The 22551-nt window shown below is 36.7% G+C and overlaps 2 protein-coding genes across 6 annotated transcripts in view; both read left to right on the top strand.

Moving 5' to 3' along the window:
- LOC128868218 (serine-rich adhesin for platelets) overlaps positions 1–22551 on the top strand; it is a 144742-nt gene that overhangs the window by 91315 nt on the left and 30876 nt on the right. For all 5 annotated transcript variants that reach the window (XM_054110058.1, XM_054110055.1, XM_054110057.1 and 2 more), the window contains 2 exons: positions 6760–7659; positions 8286–8453. In XM_054110058.1, coding sequence (XP_053966033.1) covers positions 6843–7659; positions 8286–8453 — 985 coding nt within the window. In that variant the 5' untranslated portion in view covers positions 6760–6842. The remainder of the gene's footprint in view (positions 1–6759; positions 7660–8285; positions 8454–22551) is intronic.
- Positions 11997–14205, top strand: LOC128868221 (maltase A2-like). The gene is made up of 6 exons (XM_054110060.1): positions 11997–12591; positions 12671–13011; positions 13075–13381; positions 13450–13757; positions 13819–13947; positions 14014–14205. The coding sequence occupies exons 1-6, from the start codon at positions 12091–12093 to the stop codon at positions 14084–14086; spliced, it is 1659 nt and encodes a 552-aa protein (XP_053966035.1). The 5' UTR covers positions 11997–12090; the 3' UTR covers positions 14087–14205.

Genomic DNA, 22551 nt, shown 5'->3' with positions numbered 1-22551 from the left:
ACCGCTATTAGAAAAATGTTTTTCTTAATTTTGGTGTTTCACCGAGATTCGAACCTACTTTCTCTCTGTGAATTCCGAATGGTAGTCACGCACCAACCCATTCGGCTACGGCGGCCGCCACACATTACTGAACAGAAGTGTCAACACAGTTTGTCATCATCAGCTGTCAAACCATGGTTATCGATGTCGATAGTTCTCATGCAGCTAAAAGCAGACACTCTTAACTTTTCTGGTTTCAAAATTTTTCTCTCGTTTTGTTTAGTGATTTTTTAAGTGAACATTTCCAAAAATTAGATAAAAAAAATATAATAAATGTCTGGACCTCTGGTTGAATTTAACTGCTGCTGTAGTGTACTGAGTCCTTTCAATGGCCATTCATGTTGGTTGTATTCGAAAATCTTCCTACTGGTAAGCCAGCATGCATAATATAGACCACAGCAATAGCAAACAAAAATAGAAAAAAAAACACTTCTCGGTTACGGGCAATTCACTTTGAAGTTGGCAACCTTTGAAAGAATGCGGACTTGCCAGTTTGACACAGCAATAAAACCAATTTAACCAACGTGACCGAAGCATGGAAACAAATAGTAAGATTTTACACAAACATGTGCACACACATACATACAGACATATAAACGATAAGAAAATAACTGCAGCAATGCCGAGTAGAGGACCGAAAGGGAACGCCTGCAGCAGCAAATAGGTGTGAAACAATTACACTAAAGAGCAAAACTGTAACAAAATGTAATACTTTCTATTTCAACACATTTTTTTTTAGACATGTTTTAACAAATCAAATATTTTTTTTGGCATAACTTTATTGGCATGTATGTACTCTCTCTCTCAAACCGGTTTGGTGTCAATGCAACAACAACAACACTAGTAGCAAGCAATAATGCAAATAAAGACAAATGTTACAGTTTTGCACTCACTCCTAATTTTCAAATTTTCCGTTATTTTTCTCGTAATTATATATTTGGTGGATTTTTAATTATTATAAACGTGACCGTGAATAAGACAAAATGTTAAATCGGGAAGTACAACGCCAAATAATTGATTTGCTGAAGAAGGGCGAGTCTATAAGAAAAATAGCTAAAAAATTCGAAGTGAGCCACATGGCTGTGCAAAGGCTGCGGAAAAATGTACCAGACGCTGTTCCCAGTAACAAAGGAGGCCGGCCAAGGAAGATAAGCGACCGCGATGCCCGCCATCTGGCAAATTTGGTAACAAGCAGCAAGGCGGTCACTCCCAAAGAAGCACTAAAGATGCTGGATATTGATGCCAGTCAGTGGACAGCCAGGCGCAGCCTGTCAAAACTGGGGCTAAAGGCAGCGGAGAAGAAAACCAAGCCAATGCTGACAAAAAGACATGTGCGGTTGAGGCGGGATTTTGTTGCGGCTCACCAAAGCTGGACAGTTGAAGATTGGGATCAGGTACGTCTTTATAAATGGATTATAAAAGACCTTTTTTCATAAAATTTCAAAACGATTGCAGGTTATTTGGTCTGATGAAACCAAAATCAATCGATTTCAGTCAGATGGTCGGGCCTGGTATTGGGTTAAAGGCCCAAATGCCGTCCAGCCACATCACATCAAGCAGACAGTAAAACATGGTGGTGGCTCCATTATGGTATGGGGCTGCATTTCCAAAAATGGTGTGGGTCCTTTAGTACGAATAGACGGTATAATGCGGAAAGAGGAATACCTGGCCATATTGCAACAAAATCTGCCGGGTGTAGTGGAAAGTATGGGTCTTGCTGCTGAAAAAGTAATTTTTCAGCAAGACAATGACCCAAAGCACACCGCACATTTTGTACGAAATTGGATGCAACGCCAAAAATTTCGTAACTTGAAGTGGCCTCCACAATGACCGGACATGAATCCAATCGAAAATTTATGGAGTCATGTAAAATCGAAGCTTGCCGAATATTCAAGTCCGCCCAGTGGAGTTAATGAGCTGTGGGAGCGAACACGCGATGTATGGGATGCTATTCCGATATTGGACATCTTATTAATATTTATTTTATTTATTGTAAAAAATAAAAAATGGGTTGAGTGCAAAACTGTAACATTTGTCTTTATTTGCATTATTGCTCGCTACTAGTGTTGTTGTTGTTGCATTGACACCAAACCGGTTTGAGAGAGAGAGTACATACATGCCAATAAAGTTATGCAAAAAAAATATTTGATTTGTTAAAACATGTCTAAAAAAAAATGTGTTGAAATAGAAAGTATTACATTTTGTTACAGTTTTGCTCTTCAGTGTACCTCATATGTACCTAAATATGTATACACGTGTATGTATGTACATAGCTGTATAGAAATAAATTCATAATGATTTGCGTGCCTTCATGATTTTATTTACATTCAAAATATAAAAAATAAATATAAATGATAAATACAGGGTGGCTGATGAATTTTGCTACATTAAGAAACTCAAATAACTTTTTTTTTAGTGTATGGAATTCATTTATTTTTTTTTTCAAGTTGAAGGTCATTAAATTTTATTAAATGTAGCTTAACTAGTTTTAAAAATAATTGAATTTAAATGCCCCCCTTGCTCGTTGACACAAGTGCGGCATCTTAGTAAAAAGTTGTTCATTGCTGCTTTGAGAGTTGCGACAGGAATAGCCGCAATTGTTGCCCGAATGGATTGTTTTAGTTCATCCAAATTTGTTGGCTTTGTTTTATAAACTTCTTGTTTACATAAACCCCACAAGAAAAAGTCAGGTGCAGTAAGGTCAGTTTATTGGGAAATTTTCGTCGCAACTCTGTCATAACAGTCTGGGCTATGTGAGACGTTGCCCCATCTTGTTGAAACCACACAGAGTTGAAAGGAATTCTCTTTCGGCGTAGTTCTGGATAGAAAAATTCTTTCAGCATTTTCAAATAACGGTCCCCAGTAACCGTAACGATGTGACCATTTTCTTCAAAAAAATAAGGCCCAACAATACAGCCTGAAGAAACCGCACACCACACTGTCACGCGAAGAGGATGCAATTCCGTCTCGTGGAGTATCTGTGGGTTAGAAGTACTCCATATTCGACAATTTTGTTTGTTCACATTACCGTTTAAATCGAAATGGGCCTCATCAGACATGAAAAGGCAGTTTAACATGTTTTGGTCTTCTTCCACCATTTGCAGGATCTTCTGGCAAAATTCCAAGCGAATCGGCAAGTCTGCTGCATTCAGTTTGTTAACCATTTGAATTTTGTAGGGAAATAAGTCTAAATCTTTGTGCATTATTGTTTGCAAAGACTGTCGGCTGACACCAAGTTGAGCAGATAAGCTTCTTGTTGAAACCCTTGGATTGCTTTGTATAGCTGCAGCTACAGCAGCGATCGTTTCCTCCGTCCGAACTGGTGGGTTTCGATGATAAGGCCTTCTTGCGACTGTTCCTTGCTCAGCAAAATTATTCACCAGTCTCATTATGGTCCATCTGCTCGGGGGATCGCCGCCAAACATCCGCATGTACTCTCTCTGTACCAAAACTACGGACTCCAGTGAGTGATAGCGGCGGACTATCCAAATTCTTGTTTGCGAGTCCCAGTAATAACTTAAAAAGAAAAAAAGTTATTCAATTTTTTTTTGGTAGCGGCTTTCATCAGCCACCCTGTAAAAGCTGCATCGCGCTGAAATGAAGTCAGAACTAGAAAATATGTTAAGGGAAGAAAGATAAGGTGACGAAGGAGGGCAGAGAAGAACTCGTTTAATTTGTGGCATATGTTGCTTGCTACTCCCTCCACTACCGTGCAACAAGAGCTACATTCCATGCAGCTGCCGCCTAGTCGCAATCGCTTGTCGGCAGTATAGAAAAATTATTGCACGTGCTAGTGGATTTGTTGTGGAGCGTTATGCGGTACAGTGGCGCTTGCGGCATGCAATAAGTAGAAAACAAAATGCATACTCGTATACGTAGTAGTCTGAGAATGAAAATTAAAGCAGCAAAAATGTTGCAGCGCAAAATTCTTACCACAATAGTGTGGCATGCCGCGCTGTTGCACGATCCAATGTGGTTTGTGGCAGTCTGACCATTACCGCCGAATTGCGGTGCAGAACAATCGACCTAAAATGAAACAAAAAAATGGCTTTGAGCTGCTCAGTGCAAGCTAAACAGGCAACGTAGTGGCAGGGGGAATGCAGTTTGAGGTCGTTCAATGACTGTGCACGTCTGTTGCTTGGTTGTGTGCGCAGCATTTTTTCTCATGAGAATTTTGCTTACGATTATTTTATTTATTTGCTAAATGTAAAAAGGTAAAAGTGTTTCGTGCTGTGTGCTGTGAAAATGCAATGCGAATAAAAAGAAATAAACCGTTCTCAGGCACGATGGCGGCGGAGATAATTTTTGTGATGAGATAATTTTTGATTTTTAAATCAATTTGGACATGCTGGCTGAAGTGTTTACATGTAGAGGTATGGCTACGATGTTCTCTGTCAGTTGTACAATGAGTTCCGTAGGATCTGTACAGACGAGGAAGCGGCAAAATTCATTCAACAAAATAGGTTTCTGTGTGAATGAAACGTATCTCGAAAATGCGGTTGAAATGCGGGCTGATTGACCGTGTCAAAATATACACTCATGGGCAACAAAATAGCTGTGCGACATTTTGAGACCAGTTTTGACTATTTTACTTACGTGTATTTAGGTCTAGTATTTTTTTATAAAATTGTAACTCATTATATAACAACAAACAAATAAATGGGGGTTTCAAACTTTATGCATATACCTATTATCAAAATTCTACAAATTTTTACCACAATTCAAAACTTTTTAATCAGAATTTTCAGCATAATTTTGGGTATGCAGTTATATAGTTCAATTAATTTTATTTTAATAAAATGCAAATTGCAAGTCACTACAAAATACCGCTGGTTTTTGACACATTTTTGACGTGATAACGTCTTATAATTCGATTTAGCCGGCTGCACGCACGAAAAAATGTGTCGTTACCTTGCTCATTCGTCGTTACCTTGCTCATTTGTCGTTACCTTGCTCATTTGCCGTTACCTTGCTTATTGTCGTTACCTTGAATGAACTGCAAACGAAAGCGCGGAACGAACGACAAAGCAAACGAACGGCAACGTTCGACATCTTGCTCTCTCCTACTTAAGTGAGCGTATATTTGTATGTATATGCGCATATGTACATATATAAATTCACGTATTTGCATTTGCATATGCCTTCTTATTGATTATTATTAATTTGATTTACTTGAAGAATTTAAAATAAAACCAAGTTTGTTAATAATACCTGTTGTTTTAATGTTATTATTATTAATTTTTTTATTATATATGAAGAAAAAAATGTATGGTAATGTTTGCCATATACCTTATAAGATATGTTGTATACCAATATATGTACGTATATAAACATGCATACATACATATATTTTGGTGCAATTTTCATAGTCTAATATTCAAATGTCCTATGCCAAAACATATAAACATGCATATACATATATTGTACAATTTGTCGCAATTTTCAAAAAGAACAAATCTATATGTAAAGATGCATACAAATCATATGGACATATCAAATATATTATACGAATCTATTCCGTACGCAAGCAAATGTAAGCTAATGTGCTTGAACTGCAAGCGAGAGCGCGGAACGAACGACAAAGAGCACAATCGGCCCCCGCGTTCGGCAACGTTCGACATCTGGCTCTGTCCTACTTGAGTGAGCATATATATGTATGTATATGTATGTATATGTATGTATATGAGCATTTGTATATAAATTCACATACTTGTATTTGCATATGCCATCTTCCTGTGTGCATGGTAATGAACCATTTCTCTGTTGAGAATAGGACGATGATAGAATAAAAAATAGTTTAATAAAACTAAAAAACACGCTTTTATTGCTAATCGAACTAAAAAGTAGAAAATAAATAATAGTTTAAAAAAAACTAAAAAAGACCTTTTTATTGCTAATCGAACTAAAAAGTAGAAAATAAATTTTAATGACAAAGGGACCTATAATGAAGTAATAGCAAATCGAACGATCAGTCATAGTCAACTACCTCAGAACAGAATTATAACAAAAATTAAGATACAAAAAGAGTAATTCAAATTAGAGTTATTCTATTGGCAACTACCTATGTACAGAGGGTTATGAAAGTGAAGCAAAATCCATCCCACGCTTTTAACTCTAAAGGCAAATCGATGATGGTGCCTCTTAGTGTTGATGACTTATTAACGTCTGATGCACAACCGAAATTGAACATATCTTTCATGAATTTGATAAATGTTTCGTCATTTTTCACATTTGTGTAAATGTAACTTGACCTATTCCATTGCAATTCCATTTACCTCCTCCTCTATATCCATACAAAATATCTATCAAAGAAATAAAATTAAAATTTTGTTTTGAAAATTGCAACCCTTACATCAGTATTTTCTTATGACGTTGTCACGTTAAACTATCGTCAGTAAACCGACTTTACAGACAACCTTTTTTCTTTTTTTGCTGACAGTGAACGTGTCTTTTTACGAACGTCTTTTTACGGAAGAAAGGCATTACCATAGGTCTCTCTCGCGGGCCATGTGAATCTTTGTTTTAGAGCGAGCCATCCAATCCAACCTTAACTAAAGATAGAAATATGCTATAAGTAAGGGCTGTGACTGAATAAATAAAGAAATATAACTCTATTAGATAAGCACAATACAAAATGAAAAGTTTACATCAATTTATATTTTCTACATCATATACATTATTTTAACTCATATTTCATATTTTTTCTTCCTCGTTTTTCAGCGATAACTCCTCTCCACCGTTTCCTCCATCCACTTAACTTCAATATTGGTCTAATCACCGTTGGCCGTTTAGCAGCCTAAACTATGCGTCTCTTCAAGACACGCAAGTCGATCGACACTTTTGGCAGCACTACTACCAACACCACAATCACCCCACAATTCCAACAGCAATATAGCAGCGCCTCACAAACGGCGACTCCAACGCCGACAGCTGCAACATGCGCCGTCAAATTCAGCAAAACCATAGCCGGCAGCACATCCATTTCATCTTCGCTTCCCGATCTGCATGATTCGCCCGTTATGATTCTTAGCTGTACGAACCTGAGCGCTAGCCATACGCCAACACCACGTACCCCCACCAGTGTAGGCGTGCTCTGCATCAGCAATAGTGGCGCCTCGACACATATTCATTCACCTGCCACAGGCGCTGGCTACACACACACCTATAGCAGCCTCAACAGCAGTGGCCGCCAAACACCATCAGCTCTATCGGTGGCTTCATTCAATGACGCTGCGCTGCAAAGGCTTCATCATCACCAACAGCAACAACAGAAGCAGCAGCAGCAACATCATAGCGCTGCGCGATTGTTTCAAAATGGCAGTGCTGGCGGCGGTGGTGGCAATAAATGTAGGAGCAATACTTTGCTAGTTAACTATGGTGGTAGCAGCAACAACATTGCTGCCGTGCAACATTACTACCAAAAACTCGGTCAACAGACTTTGGCGCAGCAACGTAACACCTCGTCGTCGAGTAGTTGCATCTACGAGAAGAGCAGAAATGCTAGTTGTCACAATATTTCATTGACGCCAAATAGTGGCAAAAGCAGTGGTGGTGGTAGTGGCGGCGGTACGCCAATGAAAAGTGGCAGTAGTTCGACAATCTCGCTGATAGCATCAAACGGTAAGTGAAATCCTGAAAAATGTTGCAACTATCACAATTTTTGCTTCCACACATTAGTATATGTATCAAAAAAACTTGGAGTTAGTAGAGCTCTTCAGACCACTCACACTTCAGCATTGACAATTCTTCCATATGCATACGTAGCTAATCTGCCCATATCACAGAGTAGCGATAGGGGTTTGTATCGCGTTTAATACCTGCTTCCAACTTATTTCAATCGAAACGGATCGCTATGAGCAAAGAAGTTTCCATACAATTTTTTCTGTATTCAGATTATCAGTGAAAAAAATTTGCTCCTATATGCTGAGATGACAGCTTTTTGTCGGGAAGAACCCGTGCTCGGAAAGGCGTTTTTGTTTCGCATTGCGTATCGCTAAGAAATATTTGTCTATTTTCTGTTTTTCCGAAAAGAATTTCATATTTTACTTAATGAAATTGCTCCAAATTGTGTTGCAATCAGAAGGTGGTAAAAAAACAGTGTTTATTTTTGGATATATTTTCCTTTTTTAACCTTCTGAAATATTACAAATAATTTTAACGCAAATACTTAACAATTTCTTTTTTTGTATCCTGTGCGCTTTTTGTTCAACTCGCTTCATGTATATTTATTTTCGATTTCTTCTTAGGCCATTTGCCCAATTATCAACTGGTGACCGCTGTGCCTGTTGTCATTTTGGATGACGAAAAGAAATTCACTTCAAATACCATTCCGATAACCGCAAATACAGCAACGACCACAACAACAACAACCACTACCACGGCAAGCTCAGTAGCCAATAGTGCAACAAGAAATGGTAAGAGAGTTTTAAAATTATAAATACCGTAGATTCTGTTTTTATGCGGTATATACGTTCCGCAAGAAACAGCATAAAAAAGCTACCGGTTCTATAGTAAAATTATAGATACGTTTCAAAAGTGCTAAGAACCGCATAAATCTGAAATAATGTAATAAAATCGCATAAAAAAAGGGTACTAGTCCCATATTATAACTATAGATACGTTCCAAGACCGCATGAATCTGAAATAATTAAATAAAATCGCATACACAAAAAATTGTATTTTTGAAAATTATATCTTTATTTAAGAAACGTCAGAATCGAAAAATAAATTTACATCGTCAGAAATAGAATCAGACAATAGCCGCATGTTGCGTATTCGTTTAGGATTTGGCGTAAAATCACTTCCGTCACTTGACGAAATATACACGTCTGATCTGGATGGTGATGCAGGCAGTTCCATACTTGTAGGGTTAGCATTTTTGATATAATCTGTGATGAGTTTTTGCTTAGCTGGTTTAGAATCTTGTTTATATGTACAATTCCCGATAGATCGACATGCATTTTTTAATTAAAAAAAACCGCACTATTTCAAAACCGCATAAAAAAAACTGCACAAAAACAGAATCTACTGTAATTGATTTTAGATTTACATAAGTCGGTGGTAAATTAAAAAGTAAAAATAATATGAACATATTGAGTGCCATGTTGCATGTTATATACGACACCTACAAGTGTTGGGCCTACAACAGGGATTGTTTCAAAAGTATCCCCTGTGACACTGTAGACAATTTTGTATGTTTTTAGAGTGCCCTGATATTTGCTACAGCCGAATGGGTTGGTGCGTGAGTACCATTCGGAATTCAGAGAGAACGTAGGTTCGAATTTCGGTGAAAGACCAAGTTTTTTCTAACAGCGATCGCCCCTTGGCAGGATATGGCAAACTTCCGAGTGTATTTCTGCCATAAAAAAGCTCCTCATAAAAAATATCTGCCGGTCGGAGTCGACTTGAAACAGTAAGTCCCTCCATTTGAGGAACAACATCTAGACGCTCGCCGCAAATAGGAGGAGAAGGCCGGGCAAACATATATATGATAATTTTTACGACTCTAGTTCCATCATACAAGGTCATATCGTACATGAAGAAATAAAAATAGTTGTAAAATCCAAAATAAACAACAAAACGGATCAGGGATCATTGAGAAGTTAATATATACGATACTATAAAACTTTTACACCACTTTCTAATCAAAACCCTGTTTAGTCTCCGGCGAAAGTTTTCGAAAAATCCGCTTGGCAGTCATTGTGTTAAAAATTAAAATATATGATTGCTTCTATGCTTGCTAATGAACCTTTCATTGTTACTAATAACTTTGGGAGCTCGCAATATGGTTATAATGGGCTGGTCACTTGGACTCAGGAGGACTATGAAGACATAAGCGTCCGGTAGCAAGATAGACTAAACACCTGAAAATTATTGTCAGACACGCTTTTTAGAAGGGTTTCTCTTCCGTTCTCATCTCAGTAAGCAAATTTCTTCAAACACTTTTGCCACTTTTCTAAGGAACCTGAAGAACACAGCTCCAGCAATATAAAGAATCTAATTAATCCTTAAACATTGCACAAGTTGCTATTAGGAGACAGAGGCAATTGTAACCCCAGCTATTAACCCCAGATATTAAATAATATTCTTCGCCCTCGTACGTGAGCGCAGTCAGAAATTATATACTTATATATTCTTACAAATAAACTTCACGTAAAAATATAGAATTTTTTGATGCTTTTTTTCTAATTCATACAAAATATCATTGTAGTAGTAATTGCTCTTAAATGTCAATATGTGCAAAAATGCTGTTTTTGGTAGATGTTTGGGAATGTTTAAGATTGCAAACATCCATCCCACGTGGTGATTTCGAATAATTAAAGCATGAAATGGAAAATAATATTCTGTCGAAAACTTCAATTCAACCAACATTCGTGTATTATTGATAAGTAGTGCAGAACTGCTGGCGGAAGAAACCTTTCAGTATTCAAATTAAATACACGAGTAGGGTAGTAGTCATTTGTGCTAAGTAAATCATTTATTTTATTAAGGTAGTCTTTAACGTTCGAGGTTGAGTATCTCTTTGCAGCTTTTAATTCATCTATTGAACAGAATATTTTTTCCTAACAGCAGCCACAAGGCAATTGGTGTAATCTAAGTGAATTTTTGTTGTAAAAAAGGTTCTCAAAAAATCATCTGATTTTCGTCGGGGACATGTTACTTTGTGAGATAACATCAGGAAACACGCTGCGAGTGGTATGTTCTCATAAACCTAATTCATGCAAAGGTTTTATGCCATTATTGTTATTAAGAGTTCCAGCATCAGCATTGAAAGCATGCCTTTAAAATGTTGGCCGTAATTTGGTCATCCGTAAAAACCAATTCTGAATGACTCGCTGGAGGACTTCGGTCAGTATCTCGTGAATAACTTTAGTAATGTTGGCTTCCAATGCCTCAATTGAAGTTGGTTTATTCACAAAGCGTTTAGACTTAATATATTCCCACAAATAAAAATCCAAAGATCACACGATCTTGATGACCAATCCACAAACCCGAGACGAGAGATAAATTGCAAGCCGAATCGACGACAAAGTAAATCCATTCTTTCACGGGCTGTATGTAGCGTCTTCTTATTGGCACCAAATATTATGGATATCACAAGCTTCAATTTCCGGCATCAAAAATTCGTTTATCATAGCGCGATAGCGTTACCAAACGGTTGTAATGGCTGTTCTTGGCTAACGTCGGGTTGCTCTTCAGCCCAAATACGGCAATTTTGCTTATTGACGTAGCCATTAAGCCAAAAATGGGCCTCATCGCTGTACACCATAGGTTGGCCTGAGCGCGCGATGAACACTTTTCACAGAGCGTTGTTTTTCGTAATACAATTTTACGATTTGTAAACGTTGTTGAGGCGTAGGTTTTTCCATGATGAAATGTCAATGAATACTGAGAAAAATATGTATTTAGTTTGATCTGTCAAAAAACCCCTATTGGAAAAAATTCCTCCAATCTGATAATGATTTATAATATTTGAAATCGATTTAGGTATGTATCCACACCGGTCGACAACGCGGGCAGTGATGTACCTATAAATGTTAAGCGGTACTAAGATAGAAAAGCGACACGAGCTATGTATGCGCTTAGACTGCAACATAACATAAAAAGGACTTTTTTAAACAAATATTTCGTTGGCATTTGAACATATTTACAGTATTTTCGGAGAATTTCTGACCTTAGAAAAAATATATTTAGTACTCTTATATTGGCAGCAAACTATCTGCGCGATGTGTTCGGATTCAGCAATCAAAGGGAGATAGTTTAGATACAAAGGTATATGCACGCGCAGGTCTTACATGTATTAGTATCTATGAATATACCATACGTGACAAATACATTCAAGCGCGTGAATTCCACTCCCGCTTTCCGTTATATATATATATATCTAATGAATATAAAAGTATTACATATACGACTCTAGCACGTATTCGTTTACCACGAATGTAATGTTGCGGTGGCGATTCACATCAGCACGTCTAACACTCTATCCTCATTACTTCTGGAGGTATAAATTTAAGTTCGAGAATTAAACGTTCGTTAGTACTTACCGAGATGTCGTCAAATTTGTTACTGTTATTTTCGCTAGTACTTTTATGTGCTTTTAGCGCGTCTGCGAACTCCACAGTCGACTGGTGGGAGTCCGCCACTCTCTATCAGATCTATCCTCGATCCTTCATGGATAGTGATGGTGATGGTATAGGAGACTTGAATGGTATTACATCCCGTCTGGAATATCTCAAGGAAATAGGGGTGACTGCTGCATGGCTTTCACCAATTTTTGATTCTCCGATGGTCGATATGGGCTATGATATAGCTAATTACACTAAAATTTCGCCGATTTTTGGCACAATGGAGGACTTTGAGGCAATGCTTGCAAAGGCTCATGAATTAGGACTGAAAATTTTATTGGATTTTGTGCCAAATCACACGAGTGATGAGTGCGAGTGGTTCCAGAAGTCGATACGTCGTGAAGATGGTTACGATGATTTCTATGTATGGGACGATGGCAAAATCGACCCAGAAACGGGCGAGCGTATACCGCCAAGTAATTGGGTAGGTAAACTCTTACCTCGACTATCTATTAATTTCTAGTTTTCTCCCCGTCAAAGTGTTCTTTTTTTTTGTTGTACAGATAGCAATATTTAATGGATCCACATGGACTTGGAATGAAAACCGTCAGCAATACTATTTACACCAGTTTTATCCGGAGCAACCTGATTTGAACCTCACGAATCCTATGGTACGTGAACGTCTGATCGAAGTGTTAAAATTCTGGCTCGATCGTGGTGTGGATTCTTTTCGCATTGATGCGGTACCATTTTTCTTCGAGAAGCGTCTTGAAAATGGTACATATCCAGATCAGGAGAAGCTTTACGCCATCTATACAAGAAATCTCCCAGAAAATTCCCTACTATTATACGAATGGCGCGAGTTCTTAGATGGATACCAGGAGGAGCATGGCGGTGATACTAGGTGAGGCACATCTGATGTGAGAAGAACTCATACAGTAAATTATCCAATCGTATTTCTCTTTAGGATACAAGTCCCAGAAAGCTATGCCACCATTGGAGTTATTAGCAGCTACATTACCAACGGCATGAACGCCGGTTCCCAAATGCCATTGAATTTTAGCTTTATGAAATTATATAGAAATGCCACTGCAAAGATTGTTGAAGACTTGGCCGAATATTGGATGGATGTAATGTGGACGAAACATAAAGTAGCCAATTGGGTGGTGGGCAACCATGATAGAAGTCGTCCAGCTACCCGCATAGGAGAAACTAGGACAGATTTGATGACGATGTTAGTGCATATATTGCCCGGTGCATCTGTTACTTATTACGTAAGTGCTAACTGCCAATTACGAAAGTGTTTATTATCACTGGGCAAGTTCTAATTTCAAAAATTTAGGGCGACGAGATCGGCATGACCGATGGAGAATGCTCAGCCACTTGTGAATTCCGAGATCCAGGGCGTTCTCCAATGCAATGGGACTCTTCGAAGAATGCCGGCTTCAGCACAGGAAACTCCACATGGCTACCTGTTAATCCTAACTACAAATATCTCAATGTAGAGGCACAGCGGTGGCCGGAGCGTAGTACTCTGAATATATTCACGGGGATGACCGAACTAAAGAAAACAGCTGCTTTCAAGGCATTCAAAGAAGAAGGTGGCTTTTCGTATGGGGCTTTGACGGAACAAGTATTTCAAGTTGTGAGGTTAGTTGAAATTATAGAGCGATCAAAAACTTTCTGTAATTGATTGAACTTTCGTTTTAAGAACTGCTGCTGGTATTGAGGAGTACCGTTTCCTAGGTAACTTTGGTAACCAAACAGAATATTTGGATGGTTTGACAAATAAGACCATGGAGTATGTGCTACTCACTTCCTATTCTCCACACAAATATGGGTGAAATACGTGGAAGTTGGCATTTTCGAATAGTTACTTACTATGTATTTTGTTCTTGGATTTCAGTGATACAGTTGATTTAAGCGGACGAATTTGTTTGGAGCCCCATGAAGCGGTCATTCTACGATGGACTGCGTAAAGTTTATATGGCACATTTTGTGCATACCAATTCCAGTTGACTATTTTAACCTAGAGTATTTTGTTTTTATTGCCTTGTGACCAGTACTTGATAAAAATAAAATATTATATTTTTCCGTTCTCGTGTGTTTGTATTTGTCGATTCGCACTTAGACAATAAGACATTGGCTACAAGATTGCCGAGTGTACACTCTCTGCTCCAAAAAAACGAACTCTTTATACATAATAGTAACTTATGGCGTCGGCTTTAGGGAAGTTTTTGATTTCGATACAACTATACATAAATGTATAATTGGCGTGTAATTTGCGCATACACAAATTATGAGCAGGGCAAATGATTTCAATCAAGCAGGGAAATATGTTACATAGGGGTAATGTAATGCAATCTCGCTCAAAGAGTGGAATACCTCTGGAGAATATGAAGAATAAGAATAATTTCATTTAAGAAATTATAGAATTAGTGAAACAGGTCTCTTAAGTAACTGTGTGTTACGTTTGATCAAGTGGATAATGTACCATCTAATGGGTCGAGAATTACGAGCGAATCTCCATATAAAAAATCACGAGATATGCTGTTCTTAAAGTTCGATAATTTTCAATAATTTTAACCCGATCGAATATATGTTGCTCGAAAAATTTGGAAAGTTGACTTACTTTTTAAAAGTACCTCGTATTTGCTAGTAACGAAACATTCATACAAACTTAAGCGTGGTGAATTGTATTCATTAATTTTTGGTCGAGCTTTCCTTGCTTATCTGCAAATTTCGCTTTTTTTGTTAAATAAATTACAATTTATTTCTTTGGAAAGCCTCCTTCCACTATGCATCCAATGATTAATATCATCACTGAGATTTGGTTGGTAAGCACCCTAAATACTTTCGATATAAAAATATTCGTCGAAATAGTTTTCAATAACTAACAAATAAAAAATTTCGAGATTTACATCACTAATTCAGCACTCGGTAATTTACTTCAATCATTGAACTGTTAACACACATTCGCAGAAAATACGATTATTTTTACTCTGCTATCTTTATTCTTTCAAATTGGATTTTTCATATGATCAATTTGTTCTTTTTCACTCTTTTTCTCCTTCTTTATTCTATATGCTTTTATTAACTTCAAATTGGCTTAATTTTCTTGCCAATCAACTGGGGCAATCTGCAGACACAGAGTCATTCTTTCTTTTATATAAAAATATTATGGCGAGTCTCTGTGTTACTTAGGACTTAATGCATGTCTAAATGAAAGTAAAATATACTAAAGTGTTTCTTATATAGACGAGATATAAATTTTAAATTATGTATACTTCTTTGAAATCAGTCGTAAAATAATTCACACCAAACACCATTCAATAAACTGAAAAGCGTGACTTAAGGGGTAACACCACTGTAGAAATTTCAAAAAATTGATTTTTTTTTTTATAAGCTTAAAAAATTCTTTGAACCTTTTAAAATACAGAACAAAAAGTTTTATACGTTACCGAAGTTTATTTCATAAATATTTTAAGCTTTTAACCAAGCGTTAGTGACTGCTACCTAACGATTTCTCCAAATTTCCAAACTTTAAACGGGTTTTTCTCAAAACACGTTTTCTGAAATTGGCACGCAGCATAACTCAAACAATTTTAAATATTTTTAATCAGGTTTTTCACTACGTCTGTATAATAACCTTCTTAAGAGAAGAGCGTAGGGGATTTTCGATAGATTAATTTAAACGATTGTTATAATTATTTAAGTGCCGTTTTTTTAGTCCAAAATAGAGTATTTTCCTTCAAATGCTTGCTAGTTCCACAAAAATAAATATTTTTTAAATCCCCTACGTGTTTCTCTAGCTATTCTTATCTAGATTAAGAAAAAAAAATTTCCTTGTTCCAGATTAATATTTGCACCCTCTGTGCTGCGTGCCGCGGAGCTCCTTCAAGAGAAACCACATTACAAAAATGTCTCCAATGCCGCCATTTTGTAAAATTTTTCGATCAAACTTTGTAGTTTTGTATTTTAGTATATAAGTATATTAATAACTTCCCAAATCAGAGTGATTGTTTTCCTTTTCTTTCTACACAAAAAAATTCTTTAAAAATCGTGTTTATTTTACGCGTGTAGAGTGGTGTTACCCTTAAGAATTTTAATCATTCTTCGGTTATGCAAATATTTGTTTCATGTATTTAGGGAATGAATTTTGTATTATATTTTTTGAAGTCTTCAGTTTAGTGTCGACTTTGAAGTTTTGATTATTAAATAAATACACACAAACATACATCGGCATGAAAGGCAAATATTTGCGCAGTAAACTATCAAAATCCACTTAATTCTGCATTAACGCAAGCACATAAATAGCAAATTCGTATGCTAAATTTAAACAAAAGATTTGCGAATTTTTATTGTTATGTATTGATATATAATGAAGCAAATAAAGTTAGATAGTTGTGACCAATCACTAGTTTGAGTGCTCAAATAAAAGTATTCCAAGCCTTCTAAAATAAAGTAATTGCAAAACAAACAAACATCACACAAAAAACAGGGCATACATACATAATAAAAAAACGTGTATATTTTCTGTCATAGATGTTCTGTCAAATAAATTATATATATGTATAATTGATCGCATTTTATTTTCTTAAAAAAAAAATCCTAAAAAATATCTATAAAAAATGAGTATTTGATCAGAGTCAGCGAGTTGTTTTCCCGCAAATCCTTTCTTTTTTGGCGAATTGCTTCACGTAAACGATGAGACATCTGATAACGCCCAAATAATAATCCCTATGCACTGTCTGACCTTCTGCCGAAAATTTGTGGTGTACAAACCGTTGTAATCCATAAAAACCGTGAGCATCACTTTCTTTTTGGACTGAAAACGAAGTGTTTGTTTTTGCCTGTGTTCGTTCGGAACTCTCCACTCACTCACCGGATGTCTGGATTGCGTTTCGTACTCATTAACTTACGTTTTGTCTCCAATAATGATGCGTTTGATCAATGTTAACCATTGGGTCCTATTCAGCCTTGGAAATCATTTCTTTTGCGATATCGACGCGGCTTTTGCATGTTTGCATGAAATTAAGGTTCTTTAAGACCAACTTTGCAGCAACACGGCGCAAACTCAAATCATTAACAACAATGCCTTGAACGGACTCATAAGCAATGTTCAAGTCCTCGGCCAGCTCTCTGATGACTTATTTAATTCCAGTGTAACAAAGTGTAACTTTCAAATTGTTCAAAATTACCGTTGATCAATTTTGTGAATGTTATGTAAAGCTTGAAACTTTCAATTTTTTTGTTTTACGTAACCCTTTCTTGTAATTCTCTGTACTTGCTTCTCCTATTAAAGATTAAAGGAAGGCAAATTATTAAATGTTTCGGTGGTAAATTAAAAAGTAAAAATAATATGAACATATTGAGTGCCATGTTGCATGTTATATACGACACCTACAAGTGTTGGGCCTACAACAGGGATTGTTTCAAAAGTATCCACTGTGACACTGTAGACAATTTTTTATGTTTTTAGAGTGCCCTGATATTTGCTACAGCCGAATGGGTTGGTGCGTGAGTACCATTCGGAATTCAGAGAGAACGTAGGTTCGAATTTCGGTGAAAGACCAAGTTTTTTCTAATAGCGATCGCCCCTTGGCAGGATATGGCAAACTTCCGAGTATATTTCTGCCATAAAAAAGCTCCTCATAAAAAATATCTGCCGGTCGGAGTCGACTTGAAACAGTAAGTCCCTCCATTTGAGGAACAACATATAGACGCTCGCCGCAAATAGGAGGAGAAGGCCGGGCAAACATATATGTTGTGACCGTGTCACGCGTTTATTCTTATTCTGATAATACAAATTAGTTTATTTCATTAATCAAATAAAATACAATGCACAAGAATTAAAATTTATAGAAAATGCGTATATCAAGATCGTCTGTGTCGCTTCTGTTCTTCTTCTCGCACTCGTTATTACGAATCGCTGTCAAAATCATCCGAGTTATGTTGAGTGTTGCCACATGCTAAGTTTTTGGATAGGATATCCAACATCTCCCCTTTTAACTATACTGCGTATTGCTGATGCCAAGCTGGAGGACGTCTAGCACGATTTGAGCGTCTCAAGCTTGTTTGTGTTATATTAGCATCTTCACCATTTGCTGCATCATCTTGCTGTCTTGAATCTTCATTTTCCAGCTGCGTTGACGTTTGGAATGTTGGATTATTATCAGTGTCAGGTTCGAGTTGAGACTGATCAATGTCGAAATTGCGATTACGAATTTGATTTGCGTGTGACTTAACATGCTTGGTTCGGTCATTTTCAGTGACTTCTACGTTGTAATTAACATTGCCAATCTTTTCTAGTACGATACCAGGTTGCCATATCATTTTATTGTTTTTAGATATTTTAACGAAAACTTTCTGGTTAACATCAAACTTCCGAAGTTTAGTTCCATGCTTGTTGTTGAATTGTGCTTCCATTTTAGTATTCTTTTGTACATTGCCCAATTGTGGTTTCTTTAAAAAGTCTATTTCTGTGCGAAGTTTTCTACCTAGGAATAATTCTGCTGGTGTTTTTCCCTCCCCACAATTTGGATTTGGTGTTGATCGGTATTGTAATAAAAATTCTTGGAGATTTGAGTTGTCTTTCGTTTCCTCAGTAAAACATTTTTCTAAAGCTCGCTTTACTGTGTCTACGTATCTTTCTGCTTGACCATTACTCTGCGGATGGTATGGAGCTGTTTTTAAATGTTGAATGTTTCGTTCCTTGCAAAATTGTTCAAATTCTGCACTAGTAAATTGTGTGCCATTATCTGAAACAATACATTCCGGGTAACCGAAACGATTAAAAAAATCTGATAGAATTTCTTTGACTTTAACTGTTGAAATTGTTGTACATTGATACGCTTCGGGCCACTTCGAAAATGAATCCACTATAATAAGATAATATTTTGAACGAATAGGGCCTGCGAAATCAATGTGAATACGTTGCATGGCTCTTTCTGCTATAGGCCATGAGCTTAAATTAGATTTCGTGGGAGTTTTCGCATTAAACTGACATTTTTCACAGTTGTGTACATAATCTTCTATGTTTTTATCTATATTTGGCCAATATACATGACTACGTGCAATAGCTTTCATTCGCTGTTGTCCTTGATGACCTTTATGTATGGTTTTCAAAATTCTATTTTGGTATGTCGATGGAATGACAATGCGTTCACCATGTAATAATATGTTATCAACAACTGATAGTGATTCCCTGCGATTGAAATATGGGATCAATTCGTTGTTTTGCAGTGACTTTGCGTCTTTTGGCCATGTTGTCTGAACATGAAGTATTACTTGTTGTAGTATTGCGTCTTTGCTTGTAGATTCTTCAATCATATGATGAGTAACTGGTAATGTATTTATACTATCATGTACGATTGCTCTGATGTTATATTCGAATGTTGCACATGCTATGACAAAGTCTTCATCATCAACTTGCTTTGACGGTATCAATCTTGATAAGATGTCAACATTTCCGAAATTTTCAGTTTTTATGTGTTCAATATCAAAATCATATGACATTAAAGTAAGAGCCCACCTCTGAAGTCTACTTGATGAGTGTACAGGAATGCCCTTTTTTGAACCAAAAATTGAAATTAAAGGCTTGTGGTCAGTGCGTAGTATAAACTTTTGACCATATACCATGCGGTGAAATTTTTTTACTGCAAAAACTAATGCTAATGCTTCTTTTTCAACTTGGCTATAGTTTTTTTCTGCGGGTGTCAGTGATCTTGATGCGTGTGCAACAGGTTTTTCTGCTCCATTTGGCATAATATGGGAAATTTGTGCTCCAAGCCCCTGCATAGAAGCATCTGCCGCAACTATAATTGGTAGTTGTGGGTTGAAATGTGTAAGCATCAAGTCTGACGTTAGAATAGTTTTGAATTTTTGAAATGATTCTTCGCATTTTGTTGACCAATACCATTTCTTTTGTATTTGTAATAACTCATCAAGCGGTGCTCTAATCGCTCTCATTTCTGAAATGAATTTACCATAAAAATTTACTGAACCAAGAAATGCTCTAAGTTCACTGACATTAGATGGTCTTGGCAAATTAATGATAGCCATTATTTTATTACGGTCAGGACGAATGCCTTCTGCATCTACCACATGACCTAAGTATTTAATTTTGCTTTGGAAAAATTCACATTTGTCATAATTTACGGTAATGTTATACTCTGATAAACGCTGTAGTACTTTTCTTATTGATTTAACATGTTGATTGAAATTATTGCTTGCGACAATAACGTCGTCTAAATATGGGGTTGCTTCTTGAATGCCTGTCAAAACTTTTTCTATTGCTTGTTGAAAAGCCCCTGGTGCCGATTTGATTCCAGGTACACGCCTATTGAATTTATATAATCCTCGATGTGTGTTTATAGTCAGAATACTTTTTGTTGCTTCGTCAACATCAAATTGCATATACGCGTCATTAAAATCAAAACGTGTAAAATACTTACGACCTTTTAGATTTATGAAGATGTCTTCTGGCAATGGCAATGGATGAAAATGCGGTTCTACACATGCGTTGAGACCTGTTGAGTAGTCTGCACAAATTCTGATCTTGCCATTTGGACGTTTAACTATAACAATTGGTGCCCCCCAATCTGAATAGTTTGTTGGTGTAATGACGCCTGCATCTTGAAGTCGGTTTAATTCTGCATCCACCACTGTAATTGCTGAATACGGGACTGGACGTTTTGGACAAAATTTTGGAACTGCGTTTTGCTTTAATGGTAAATGAATTTTAATTTTCTCACAATGTCCAAGATCTTTACGAAAGACTGTTGGAAATTCTGGTTTGAATTTTCTTATTTGCGCCACTTCACTTTCTGAGAGTTGTACCTTCATACAAAATGAATTTATAGGTATATCCCAAAGACTGAATTCTTCAAAGAAATCTGCGCCCGCTATATTCAGATCATTCACATAAGTTACTAGTACTTTCATACTTTTCGTTTCACCTTGATGTGTGATGGTAGCTAAAAATTCTCCTTTGAAATTCACTTTGTTACAATTAGCGTCTCGTGCCGTATGCTTTGTTGCATATAACGTTGGCATGTTGATATTCTTCCACAAATTTTCTGAAATAATGGTGCAATCTGAAGCTGTATCTAACTGAAGTTGTGCTTTAACACCATTAATAAAAATTTCTATGTGCCTTCTGAGTTGTGCGAAATCTGTTATAATTCTCGTTTGCGCAGCTGACTCAATAGCTTTCGATGATTTGTTTGCTTGCTGTGTTTTCACAATTTGTTGCTGTTGTTTCGTCTGCGAACTGTCTTTTTGATGTTTGTTGCCTTTAAACGTGCTGTTTTCCTTGCATTGCAATATCCTTCCTTATGACCCATAGTTCCACATTGTGTACACTTGTGACTCGCGTAAAATCAAAATCGGTTTTATCTGCATCGTTAAGTTGTTTAGCGTCTTCGTCGAATATGTCTTGATACCTTGTATACCAAGTTTCGAATGTGTGGTCTTCATCAGGTGCATGCACGAATTCTTGAATTTGCTTTGATAGAATGTCCATCAACTGTTCCCTGTTAAGATTATTCGATGGTGCTGCTACGTTTGCTGTGCGGCTAGTGGTAATTTCTGCCATTACATTTTGAAGAAGCTGTTGTGTAGCTTTTTGCGTTTCATTTTGCTGTGTGAGCAGACGTGTTAAAACTTGTTCAATTGAAGTCGCCATGATGAAACCAATTTATACTTGTCGGCGATATTTTTTTACTCTCGTCGCCAACTTCTGTTGTGACCGTGTCACGCGTTTATTCTTATTCCGATAATACAAATTAGTTTATTTCATTAATCAAATAAAATACAATGCACAAGAATTAAAATTTATAGAAAATGCGTATATCAAGATCGTCTGTGTCGCTTCTGTTCTTCTTCTCGCACTCGTTATTACGAATCGCTGTCAAAATCATCCGAGTTATGTTGAGTGTTGCCACATGCTAAGTTTTTGGATAGGGTATCCAACAATATATATGATAATTTTTACGACTCTAGTTCCATCATACAAGGTCATATCGTACATGAAGAAATAAAAATAGTTGTAAAATCCAAAATAAACAACAAAACGGATCAGGGATCATTGAGAAGTTAATATATACTATAAAACTTTTACACCACTTTCTAATCAAAACCCTGTTTAGTCTCCGGCGAAAGTTTTCGAAAAATCCGCTTGGCAGTCATTGTGTTAAAAATTAAAATATATGATTGCTTCTATGCTTGCTAATGAACCTTTCATTGTTTCTAATAACTTTGGGAGCTCGCAATATGGTTATAATGGGCTGGTCACTTGGACTCAGGAGGACTATGAAGACATAAGCGTCCGGTAGCAAGATAGACTAAACACCTGAAAATTATTGTCAGACACGCTTTTTAGAAGGGTTTCTCTTCCGTTCTCATCTCAGTAAGCAAATTTCTTCAAACACTTTTGCCACTT

The sequence above is a fragment of the Anastrepha ludens genome, chromosome 6 (assembly GCF_028408465.1).
Source record: "Anastrepha ludens isolate Willacy chromosome 6, idAnaLude1.1, whole genome shotgun sequence".
NCBI lineage: Eukaryota > Metazoa > Arthropoda > Insecta > Diptera > Tephritidae > Anastrepha > Anastrepha ludens.
This window is presented reverse-complemented; position numbering and strand designations above follow the sequence as displayed.